General features: G+C 32.4%; 2 protein-coding genes across 9 annotated transcripts in view; one reads left to right on the top strand and one right to left on the bottom strand.

Moving 5' to 3' along the window:
• Nucleotides 1-4,381, top strand: part of LOC107998450 (uncharacterized) — a 59,536-nt gene extending 55,155 nt beyond the window's left edge. The window contains exon 5 of the mRNA XM_017057730.3: nucleotides 4,094-4,381. Within this exon, the coding sequence (XP_016913219.1) occupies nucleotides 4,094-4,303 (210 nt within the window). The 3' untranslated portion in view covers nucleotides 4,304-4,381. The remainder of the gene's footprint in view (nucleotides 1-4,093) is intronic.
• LOC107998451 (RNA-binding protein Musashi homolog 2) overlaps nucleotides 1-13,347 on the bottom strand; it is a 177,844-nt gene that overhangs the window by 36,166 nt on the left and 128,331 nt on the right. The window lies entirely within an intron of this gene.

Below are 13,347 nucleotides of genomic sequence, written 5' to 3'. Positions count from 1 at the left end.
AATTACGTTGTATAAATGGTACGAAAAATTCTATTGGAAATGGAGCCGGATGAATAAAAATAATAAGGCGTGAGGGCGATCGGATCGATAAAAGAATTTTTCGAGGACGGGTATGGTCTTTGCGAGGAGATTCCGCCTGCAGGGTGGCGCCATCTGTGCCGGTTGTCGGGAAACTCGTCTTAAAAATCAGCCCCTAAGATCAATACACCGTACGGGTAGACAGTAAGTCTACGAGAGAAATGCCCCAGGAGGTTAGCGCTTTTAATTTTCTCAACTTCCCTCGATAACTTGGGAACAGATTACAGGTATGCGCCGCTAAAGTACACATATGACGTTAAATGAAATAATTAGTCGAAGCACGAGCATGTTAAAAGCGTTTAAATTGATACCGTTTCTCGTAATTTTCTTTTTTTTTTCCACTGAAAAAGAAATTGTGATTTTTATTAAACCACAAAATGCTTTTTTTTAAATCTAACGAACAATACATCGTCCATTCAATTTTACCCGTTTTCGTTGCTACGAATGATTAAATTCAGAGAAAGGAATCAAAATATGAATTCACAATTCAAAGAAAGAAACTGTTACAAGCTGTTAAATTTAACGTCTGAGAAAATTACACGTTCCATCTTTTATTTTTAAATTATTTTTCGAAAAAGAAAATGCACACAATTAGAATTTCATTTTCCAAAAAGATTATTTTACGTAACGCATTAACATTATTATTACGATTTACCACAGTATTTCCTTTCTAACGTAGAAAATACGAATGCTTAAAAATCTTGTTATCTATTACAACAGCGGGCCGGAGAAGGTTTCTTTGTTTACGGAACAGAATTTACGAAACAGAAGTGTAAACGATTTAGAATATCACGCGCGCTTTGGAAACCATAAAAAGGAAAAGAGGGATAGATAGATAGATAGATAGATAGATAAACAGAGAGAGAAAAAGTCCATCGTAAACGAGCAAAGAAGACCCGTGAATTCGGGTCAGGCATTTGGCTTACGAGGGTAGTTTCCAAAGGTTTCCTCTCTCTTTGGAATCTCCGCTTTGTGGCTTCTAACGAGATAATTTGATTTTCAGGTTGCAGCACAGAGCAACGGCTCTCTCTCCATCTAACACCCTTCCCCCCCTCCCCCTAACATTCCGTGATCTCTCGTGTCTCCGTATAAACTTTTTTTTCCTTTCTTTTTCTTTTTTCACGAGTTAATCGTGTGCAAAGTCATCAGCACGTGGCTCGATCGATCCCCCCCCCCCTGTTAAAACGTTTCATTAGATTACTATAGATTTCCTATATAGTAGATTTTAAACGAATTACCGGTTTCTCGATAACAGGGGAGAAATTACGCGGGGGTTGGAGGGGGGATGATAGTTTGAAAAACACACAACGGAACGATGCACACACACAAAATTGCGAGGATTAAATATCGGGCAAACGGATACTGTTCCCTGCTTTGCAATATTCAAAATGCGTTTCGGATATGCAATTCGTGTTGCGTGTATAGGCGTGTTAACAATCGATCAGCCCTTCGTTAAAATACTTTTTCGCGTGAGCTTTCCAACAAATCGTTCCATGTGTACACATATATATGGGGTAACGAGTACACGTGCAGTTAAAGTTATCGTCTCGTCAGCCGATTCTGCTTCTGCCGGTAATTTTTATCATTTGCAGGAGATTTTTTTTTTTTTTTTGGGCGTTTAAAGGTAAAATTTTAGTTCTGTATTCCGTGCATCACTCGTTCGATTCGATCAATATTGTTCGAATTTGCAAATCTTGGTTGGATCACGTGTTAATTATCCGGGTAATTAAAAATAATTAAGCGGAGAAGTTTGGTTTAATTGAAACGTGGAATATCTCGCAGGAGATTGTTATAAAAAAAGAAATGTTCTTAAAATATCATGAGTTGTAGTAATTTAGTTTTTGTAAATGGAATCGCATAATTTTTAATCGATGCGACTCGTTAATTTTTTTTTCTAGAGAAAAATCATTAAGTTAACGTAATTTTCGTAGAGTTTATTACATGAAAAACGAGGAACACATAAACATTCGTTCGTTCATGCTTTCCTTATTATTCTTATAATTTTACAAACTTCGAGTTAAAAAATATATTTTCTAAACGATTTTTCGACGCAAATAGCTTTTTTTTTTTTTTTTAGAAAATAACAAGCTATATTAATTGGTGCATTAAAAATTACATTTAACAAAATAAAATTGACCTTTATGTAATCTCTTCATTCTCCAACTACATAAAAAAATTATTAATACTGCACAACACATTTCTTGAAATGTTTATTTTTTGAATTTTGGACTTTAATTTTTTGAAAAATAAAAAAAATTTCATTACATCCGAATTAACGGATAAGAATGATTATAAAAAATATATTCTTAAGGTTAAAAACATTTCGTTACGTCGAATAATATTTGTGCAGGTGCATTATTGCGCTACTGTTATCTTGAGCATTCCATATTTGGTCTCAACACGATGGATTCTTTTTAAAAAAAAATTAATGAATAAGAGATTTATTGTTTTACGATTATGCTTTTTACTTATATCAATAACCATTATAACTAATTTAGCAACCATTTATTTTTTCGATATTATTATTAGCATCACATTTAAAAAACGTTCAATGAAATATTTTTGCATAAATTACACACGTAACAAAAGTTACGCAAAAATTGATATTATAATTCGAAAAATTTTTAAGATGCAGAAATAAAATTATAATAAAACGCTTTATAATATATTGACAAACATTATATTTCATTGTTATGACAATTGATAAAATAATTATACACATGATTTAAATATATATAATATTTATAAAATTTGATCTCTATACATATTCATTCAATACTATTATAATAGTAATTGAAATTCAAAGCTCAACCTTAATCAGACATTCAAAAACACATTATGCAATAAATAAAAGAATAATATACGACTCGTTTTTAATTGTAATTTAAATAATTTTTCCAAATTGAAAAAGACAATATCTCACACATAACTATTATAAGAAAGTGAAAAATTAAATATAAAATTATACAGAGAAGCAACGAACAAGATCGATAAAAATTGTTGGAAATCGATTGTTCCAAAGAAACGGGCATCTCTTCGATAGTCGTGGAAACGGATTAATTCACCCCTCTTTCGTCCCGAATTCAAACGATGGTACCGGCATCATTTGATCTCGCTCTTTATCCCCTATCGCGGACAAAAGTAGAGCCAGGTGAAGAATATAAAGAAACGCGAAACGAGTGGAACCATCCTCCCCCTCCAAATCTTCGAGAACCGCCTCAAAGAATTGCCCTGCACGGACGACGTTCTCCTTTTATTTTCTCTTTTCTCCTTCGCAGAGACTCGAAAACGGAACTAGAATTGTCGCGAGAGTTTTCAAAATTTTCCGCCTCCTTCGACCGCAACGTTGCCGAGAATGTAGGTTTCAAGGGAATGAGGCTGGAATTAATTAAGCCTCGCCGTGACTGTGACGCTTAGCAAATTATAATTGGCGCGATCATTGGATATTCGAATATTCCTCTTTCCTTTTCGATCCTCGGATATCAAAGAGTTTCGAGAAAGCTCTTCTTTCGCCGAGAAATCGCCGCTTGAAGTAAAATAATCATTCGAGCCGAGCGATGATTATTCGAGGCGAAGGTTTAATATTGAAAACGGCAACGGCGACGAAGTTCCTGCTGGCCGAGTCTGGGGAATCGAGGGAGTTTGCAGAGGGGGGAGGGGCACGGAGTAAGCAGCTTATTGCAAGCGGCGTAGTAGGGATTTTCAGCAACGTCGCTGTTTGACGTTAACTTCCATCCAATAGCACGTCGAGCGGAGACATCTCGACCGAAAAAGTCTTGGATCGAGTCGGCAGGTATCCTCTTTCTTTTCCACCTCGAAAATTCGATGTTTAGGAACTAGGAGGTTTATTGCCATTCACGAGTGTTTGGACAATGCATTTCTTCTTTATCTTCTCCGTTCTTGTGTCCGCGCAACGAAATTATTTATTCCGCCTCTGTTTTCCTTACCAATGTCGCGATGACAGTCGACGTGTGTAACCTTGTTACTCTAAAAAAACCTATCCTATTGTTTTCAGATATGGAAGCTACGCAAATTGAAACCCGCCATACAATTGGATAATCGTTATCGGTTGATGAGGAAAGAGCCAATGCTGGACGCCGATGGAAAGGAGACCGATGACATAGGGCCTGACGACACTGCACCTCCTACTCTGGCAGAGGGATACGCTATAATGGAGGAAAAGGGGTGGGATTACTTTTCACCGGAGAAGTTACTCAATATCTAAATATTTCCTATGAAATTAAATTATCGAATTATTCCTGAATTATTTTGGATAATTATAATAAATGATTTTTCTTTCCAAGCTTTTCATTTCTTTTTCTCAATATCCATCTATAGTTGTTCTTCTTACAGTGGTGAGAGAAACGTGGAGATTAAAAGAAAGAAAAAATGTAGGCCAGCTTTTTCGATGAAAAAAAGGTGTATTAATCTACGCATTGTTGCCACAGTTACTGTTACGCGCCAGGTGTAATAGTTTGCAGAAAGCGAACAACAACCCTCTTTTGATGTCCGATAGTGTCTACCTACCGTAAGCTTGGCAGCTGCTGCACGTTCCACATAATAAAGCCATACACCATGATTCGAAACGATGATTCAATGAAAATTCTCAACATTTCTAATTCTCTATACACGCACGAAGCAAATAATATCATTTTGATCGCTCGTTTTTCGCTTATCAAGTTATCTACAGAGTTTTGCTATATCACATTTTGTTTGGCTCGGTCGGAAATTTGATTTCCACCACTTAAATTTTCTCTCCGTCGTTCATATCTTGTATCGCGTCGAGTATCTTCCATTCGCAGAAAATATTAATTTTATCTCGATATCCGAACGAAGTAATTCGATTCACATTTCTCAGTGATATTGCATAAAAATAATATTCCAGCGATAAAACCGAAGTATGCAAAATAACATCCGTTAGATGTAGAATTTTTAAGTATATTTAGAAATATACTCGATACATAAATTGAAATTCGGGAAAATTTTATTCGCGCAGTAACTCGAGAAACTACTTAGATTCTTATTATTTTATAATAGAACCGTATTGTGGTCGTTGCAGGGTTAAATATCCGCTCTCCGATAATGGATAACAAATGCGCCTTATCATTTCGATTAATTTCCAAACGAGCGCGGTTTTCGATTGACCGTGACTAACAATAAGATATATCAGAGACCGAAATCGAGTCCTGTCTCACGCGAAAATTACGTAACACGTCGTGAAATACGTCGAAACGAACATTGACCGGAATCGCTGGCTCGTCTATCCTCGATATTGATGTCCTATAAACAGGCTAAATCGGCTGGACACACCGCGAGAACGTTCGTAATAACCAGATAATTTCGCAACGATAATACGATCCAGGCCTCGATCTATGATCTCGCGTTCACCGGGATAACGTGCTACTTTGAATTAGTTTTGGATAATTTCCAGCACTTTGTAACCAGCATACTAACAAACGATCGTGTATTTTACAAGAGTAAAATACTCGTCGTCGCGTGCAATTTGGATAAACTCCAAGACATTGCGCGATTTCGACCGACACGATTTTATTCCAAATAAGAATGTAATTATATTTCGATAAGTTTGCGATTAGTGAACTCTTCCGGTAATAGCATCGACAGCATCCTTCTTTTTGTATATTGCATATGAATCAGGAAAATGATAAATTTATGACAGAATATGCACGTCAAAATTAAGATTCGTATTTTAGATTACGCATGTATGTATAAATGAAATATAAATTTCAGTAATTTAATTTAAAGTAGGATAAATTAAACTCTCTGGATTTTAAAAATAAATATTTCGTAATATACACTCTCTCGTTTTTTTGTAAATTATTTTTTAATTTCTAAATAATTTTTTTTAATTTTAACATCGAAAGACAATTAATAGGATTATTTAATATCGATAAAATTTTTAGTTTATAACGTTAGATTTTAGGGAAAAAATTGTTGTGATACTTAAATTTTCATGTAAATTTTAAAAATAGAATGTTGTAAAACTAGGAAAACGAAATATAATATTTGATTTTATCAAATAACATAAAATAGCTTCTAAAAAAAAATAGTATAACTTAACCTAATATTATAATCCAAAAAAATTTTTCTTTATGAATCAACTGACTCTCAAACATTCGGATTTCGAAACTTTACTGGTCAACAACTATCATGGGTTATTTCTGAAATAACTAGTATAACGCGGCTAGATGGTATATCCGACCAGGTGATAGCCCACGCAAAGCAATCGAGAGAGGGTCCCTTAATGCAGTGGAAGGTAGGTAGGTTAGCGACAGCTGTTACTCGTCTCGGCACGAGGCCATACATCAGAGCTATACATTAGACATCGTGTTCAGGTCGTTCAACGCGGTTCACCAGTGGACCCTTCCACGAGGTCGCAGCTTAGCCGGTCGAACCTGGACCAGGATTGCGCTACCTCCGACAACCTCGTCGGGAGCAGCATGTGCCTGGACAAAGAGCTCATTCAGCCACGGACAATGGCCCTGGCTGGAGAGACCGCTGCAACAAGCCTATCTATGTCGATGTCTTCTCTCGCACATGGCCAGCAATCGTATTTTCACAAAACCATTTTTCCAACGAATCAAATATAAAGAGAAATTTAATCTTCGATTAATCCTAATTATTAAAGAAAAGAGATGTACAAGATGTAATATCTTAAACTGTGAAAAATTGTGGGCAATATTAAATTTAAATCAACCTCTTTTATTTCTAACATTGAAACATTAAACGATCGAGATACGAGAGTTACCAACGTTTCGTACTCGGGTCTAGTCGGGAAAAATCGGACGAGATCGGGCAGGCTCGGAAAGTATATAATACATCGAGATACCGAAAGTATTACCTATAAGTCTTATTGGGATCTCGATAATATCCGATTTCGTACGAATGTATCGAAATCCCGAATTTAGGGATTTCTGTATGTATCATATACTAAATAATATCTATATCAATTACTTGGATAAGTAAATCAGATTATATATATTCCACATATTTATATAGAAATTCAGTAAATTTGATTTTTTTATTGATATTAGAAAATAATCGTATCATTTTTTCTTTAAATATGAATATATATCATCTACTTGTTTCAATTTTGAAAAAAATGTACTTGTACTACTTTTCTATTAACTTTTCAATTAACACCGACAACTATCTTGCAGTGAATCGATTTATTACGGTTGAACGATGATGCGTATCGAGCAACGAAGATTACGTATTTTGTAACTATGATTTCTCGATGAAAACTATATTAAATAGTTAAAAGAAATCTATATTAATTTTATTCTTTCCTCGAATTTCAATTTCAAGTAATAAAACGATCGAATAAACGTGAAAAATTTTCAATTAATTCTGGTGAATTTAGAGGTTATGAATATACTTTTATGTTACAGATTTTAGTTTCTGTAAATTTAATTTTTGAATAGTTCTAAAAGTTTTATCTATAATTTTAAATATATTTTTTATTTTTAATTTTTATTTTTATTATATTATCAATATCATATTATACATTTATCGATATCTTAGAATAAATATATGAAATGATAAACAAGAATTAAAAATAAGTATTTGCTATAAATATACATAATAATTTTTTTTTAATTTATTCTATATCAAATCTAATTTTTTTATTTAAAATTATTTTTACAGAAAACAACAATTATATTTGTAAATTATTACACAAAAATATATAGAATCAATAAAAATATCAATTCTTAAATGTCAATTCGATATTTTCGATATTATTTTTTATATTTCTTTTGTAATGATTGAAAATATAGCCAATCTAAGCGATCACGATTACCAAAGCAACAAAAATTATACGTAATTTCTGAATTGCGATCAACTTCGTCAAAATAACGACGACAACAGCGGAGATGACGAATTGAAAACCGACAAGCTGAAAAACGAAATCGAGAAAAACGGTCAGGGATTGCGGAGAAAAGGAGAAAGAAAGAGAGAAAGAAAGGAAGAAAGAAAAGGAAAAAAAGGAACGTTCGCGTTCCCTTTTTCCGTCCATTTCGAAAGGCCTTTTAGCGGACAATTTGCGGGCTGGCTCGGTTCTGTTATGCGGTAAATGACGGTGCGCGAAAGCGAGCGCGAAAAGGAAAGCGAAAGAAGTTGCTCGTCGAAGCGAGAAAGTGAATCAACATATGTAGCTACCCGCGACCGAACATGTCTCCTTGTTTATATTCTTTCTTTCTCTCTTTATTTTCCTCTCGAGGCAAACTGTACCAGGCTCGATTGCAATTGCAACACTGCTTACGCGTTTCAACGGTTCCTGCCTAAGTTGGCAACAATGTTATTGCGAATTTTAAAATTTAACGATTATGGCAGACTTTTTGTTGGTACAACATGAAAAAATAAATAAAAAAATCAATAAATCGAAATATATCAAGATAATTAATACTATAATTTTGATCGAAAATTATATTATATTAGAATATATTAACTGTTTTTCAATGCTACGTAAATATATTATGAAAACTGTTATTAAAATGTTACTGTACATAAAAACATTTATTAATATTTATAAATTGATGTATATGATGTATCGCTAAAAATCTAACTGTTTTAAAATATATGGGTAATTTAAAAAAAAAATTTCAATTTATTAAATAACTACAGTCATATATGATGATAATAAAAGTGCAAATATTCATAAAGTTTCATAAACTGAATTTGCACGTGTCATAAACACTATTTTCGTAAGAATCTCGTATAAATATCTCTATTAAAAATAGATTGCGTAAAACGAGCTTAATTAATCGCATTTAAAAACAGAGACGACGTTGATATTCTATTTTTAAACAAATTAATACTTGTTGAAATACGCTTTAATCGTTGCGTGTTTATTATCACGCGAAGAAACATAACAAACGTGTTGAGTTTACTATGGAAATGTAAATAGTGATACAATGTTACCGTTGGAAGAAGATCGGTGATTTCGGTTAACGTGTTGTTTATCGTTATCGAATATCATTCAAATGCAAACAATGGAAAGACTGTCAATGTAACATATACTTAACGCGTTTCTCGGTCATAATTGGCGGTCATTCTATATTCACCTCACTACTGCTCGAAGAAAACTTTCGCTGAAGTATATACGTAATAAAATTCTTGCCCCTCTCTTGCTGTCTTCTCGTCGTGAGAAGGGAGCAGTCGAAAAGAGTTTATATCACGGATCTGGTATACCTACACTATTTCTATACATCTGGCAAAAGAGAGACACACTACTTAAAAAGGGCGTGGTGTGCTTTCTCGTGTTTCACTAGGATAAATCTATGTATAGTACAAAAGATATTGTGAAATCGGTCAAGAATTAAAGTTTACATGTTTCTAGAAGCGAATTGTAGTAAATTGACCACAATATGGAAAGTAAGGGATTTGAATCTTGCTCAGTAACTATATATACGATGTATGTGTATTTACTTCACCATGTAAAATTAATTTTAGCTTTATAATATGTATTTAACTCATTAAAAATCAATATTAACACGTAACATTTCATTTGTAATTTTTCTTCGATCAATATACATAAATTCATCAAACCATATTGTTTAATATTGTAATCCCAAGAATATGCTTAATACTTTTTTCCATTCCTTGCATGTTTCTTCTTCCAATTAATATTAATAAACAAATTTGATTATATTACAGAAATATTTTTGTTTGTATTTATTTTGTATAATAAATTTTTTATATAATGTCATGATATACATAATGTTTTTATTTATGCAAAATATTTTAAAATATTTCAAAAACATATTCGACACTTTTTGTAATAAAATAAAAGAAGTTTTATAGCAATCTAGAAACATTCTATAACAAAATTATATAAATGCATCATTTTATTACAATAGAATTACTGCTCGATAAATTTTGTTATTTAAAAAAACGGACACGTTTTCAATTTCAACGATTTTTTAAAAATCAAATCAAATCAAAATCAATATTTTATCTATATATATATATATATATGTATATATATAGTTTTCGTGACATTAGCAAATAACAATTTTCATATTGAATTCTGCTTTTGATATAATCAAACTTAAGCATAACAGAAACACTTTGTTTTTTGTCTGTTTACATTCACACATACTTTGATCTCTTTATTTCTGTATCATACTTCATGAATTTAAATACACAAATTCCATCAAAGTCTTGCATAGCTATAGGAAATGTCTTTAAAAATTTTATTTCAGTATTGATCCGGCTGGTCAACGTATCGTGTTGAGCTTAAGTATTCCAAGACTGAAGTTATTATAAGCTTGGTCATTCCTTCGGATCCATGGAATGCGAAAGTAAAATATAAAACAACCCTTGGACGATCGAAATTACAATGATAGCGACCTCAATAGATATTGCATGTATATAGTACCTTGTCTGCTAAATCAATTGACGACCCTATTTAATGCTTTCCTCTTTTATAAATTTATATCTGGATTCTACATTTTGTTTCATTCTTTATCAAAATATATTCCTTTACGTTATACGCAGAATGTTAAAGTGTTAAGATAGGATCATTTTACTCTATTTTTACCTAAATTTTCATGCAATTTTAATTAATCGCTTATAATTTAATAAATAAATCTTAACCTACATTTTTGCATATCAACTTTTGTTTTAATCTCTAGAAAGATGTTCAAACAAATATATTAATATATCAATAATTTATATAATTTAAAAAATGTATAATAAAAAGTTTCAAAAGTAATTGTAAAATAATGTTGTAATGAATATTATGCATGCAAAAACACACTTTGTAATTTATTAATTTTACTATATTAAGTATACAGATATACAGTTTTGTTCAAATATATTTTTATACGAGCATCATTGTTCACAGAAAATAATGCAAGAGATATATATTATATCATTATTATTATATTGCAAAATTAATTAAAACTTATAAATTATTTACATAACACTTTTTTCATTAACCACAATATGAATATTGTAAGCAATTTAGAATTTTTCAAAAGAATTCGGTGAAAATGGTGGTCAGTGTATAAAATATTTCGTGGAAAAAAATAATAAAACCGTGAAATAGAAAGTGTAATGAAATCAAATCAACGAATCAATGTTTCGACTTATAATTTTATGGAATCCGCTCGATACCATTACGTGATAGTGCTGATATTATTCTACATAGAGCGAAATTACTTATTTTCTTCGAAACTATTTGATTATTCAAGTTTTAGCTGAATGAAACGCTCACCAACCTCAACGAAATCTTTTAATTATTATTATCAAGCTTCTTTTATCATCTTCATCATATATTTTTATAACTTCTACAATTTTATCGAATCTGATTTGATCTCAATTTCGAAACGATTTTAAACATTAATCTTGACAAGATATAAATATCGCTATTTAATGTTTAATACAATTTATTTAAACGTTTACGATAATTAACGATATTTCATTTTAAGTATTACACCTTTCATTACCAAACAATCAGATAAAAAGATAATTAATTACCTGCATACACAAACTTATTATTGTCATGAGAATCGAATTAAATTTCATACGAATCGGTGGCCGTAACTATCAAAATTCTCATCAAAATCTCTACTTCCTCTAATAGCTGCACACAGTGTTATCTTATGTCAATACTCGCATATCCCTCCACTTGAGATAAAATATTAAACTTGTTTTCTATTCCAATCAAAAGATTTCCCAAATCGAGTCGGATCGTGAGTTGTACACGCACTTATCATCGGCGTATATTTCAAATTTAAATAGAAAATTATATTAGAAATAACTAAGTAATGAGTTGGATGACAATGAAAATTAATTAAAAGTAGAGGTTAACCGTTAGAAATAATAATAGAATAAAACGCATACTCACGAAACGCTTCGATTAAATTCTTGCTTTAGAGAAATTTATCTAATTGGAAAAACCCTAATTTTAATGAAAATTTATAGAATATAACGTGTTCTATATGAAGCAGAAATTCTCTTTGAATGGATAAAATTAATCCATAAAGATATCAAATTATCCTCGTCAATCAATACGATTAATGTTTTCTGATAGATTGATTAATATCTTAGACTGTAAAAATGAATTGATTTGATATTCGTTATGAATAATCCTCAATTGTTCGAACAACTTTTTACTAAATATTAGAATCCTTCCAGAAATGCATTTTGAAAAAAATCAGATGAATTCAATCTGATATAAAACTATTCTGAATCGTTTGATTCGGCGCAATTATTATCACGATTTTAAAATTTTATATTTCTTTCATATTTTAAATACAATTTTTGTCGGAAATTTTATTTTATTTTACAATATTAAAATTCGAAAATTTAATATTGTACAAACTTTTGCTTTATCTCATATGACGCTATATTAAAAAAAAAAAAAAAAACGAAAAAAAGTATCGAAAAACTCAACTCAAAATAATAATATATATGCCACTATAAAATTTTTTTATAATAATAATTACACCAGTATTTTTGTAATTTAATTTTAACACGCGTATTTTTAACAATTTTATTTACAGCCAACATTCGAATTACTTTCGAATGAGCCAGTGTATAATACGCATAGACTCTCAACTCGACTATACAATAATCGCAAAACCTCGTGAAAGAACAGCTGTACGCGCACCTAAGTAAAGTACGTGTATATCTTCGACGCGTTTTCACGGGCAGGTAGCAACTTGTTCTCCTCGTCTCGTTCGCAAAATCGCGTGAATAAAAGTCTTCTTAAAAGGAAGGAGACAAGAACCGTCACGAATATGCGTACTGTCTTTCATGGACGATGCACAGTTTCTATTGTTCGAGGCACTAGTATACACGCGGACAGAAAAAGCGAGAAAGGCGGGCGGCTGGCGTGAGACGTTAAACAAATGAGAAAACAGCAGGTAGAGAAGTGGAAAGAAAGAAACGATGAAAAAGAGAGAACGCGCGAAAAAGAGAGAGGGAAGAGGGGAGAGGGGTGGGGGGAGGGGATATTGGGCAAGGAGCATTGGGCAGCTGAAGAATCGGGAAGAGAGGAGAAGAGCAGGAGAAGGGGAAGGAGATTATCGACGGGGGATCGCGGCGCAGGAAGGAGAAGAAATAAATAAAGGAGCAAAAATCGAGCGAGGTGAAGGAATGCTCGGCCTTGGCGCCTGCTTGGAGGCTTTGCAACTTCTGTCCATCCGAATGAGAAGGCTAAGGATAGAAGTCGCATCGTGCAGCGTTAAGAACGGGCCTTCCACTATTCCGTGTGGGAGTATCCGCTGGGACAGCCGGTCG

This window comes from Apis cerana, linkage group LG7 (genome assembly GCF_029169275.1).
Source record: "Apis cerana isolate GH-2021 linkage group LG7, AcerK_1.0, whole genome shotgun sequence".
In the NCBI taxonomy this organism is placed as follows: Eukaryota; Metazoa; Arthropoda; class Insecta; order Hymenoptera; family Apidae; genus Apis; species Apis cerana.
The sequence above is the reverse complement of the archived record's forward strand: the minus strand, read 5'-3'. Positions and strand labels throughout refer to the sequence as shown.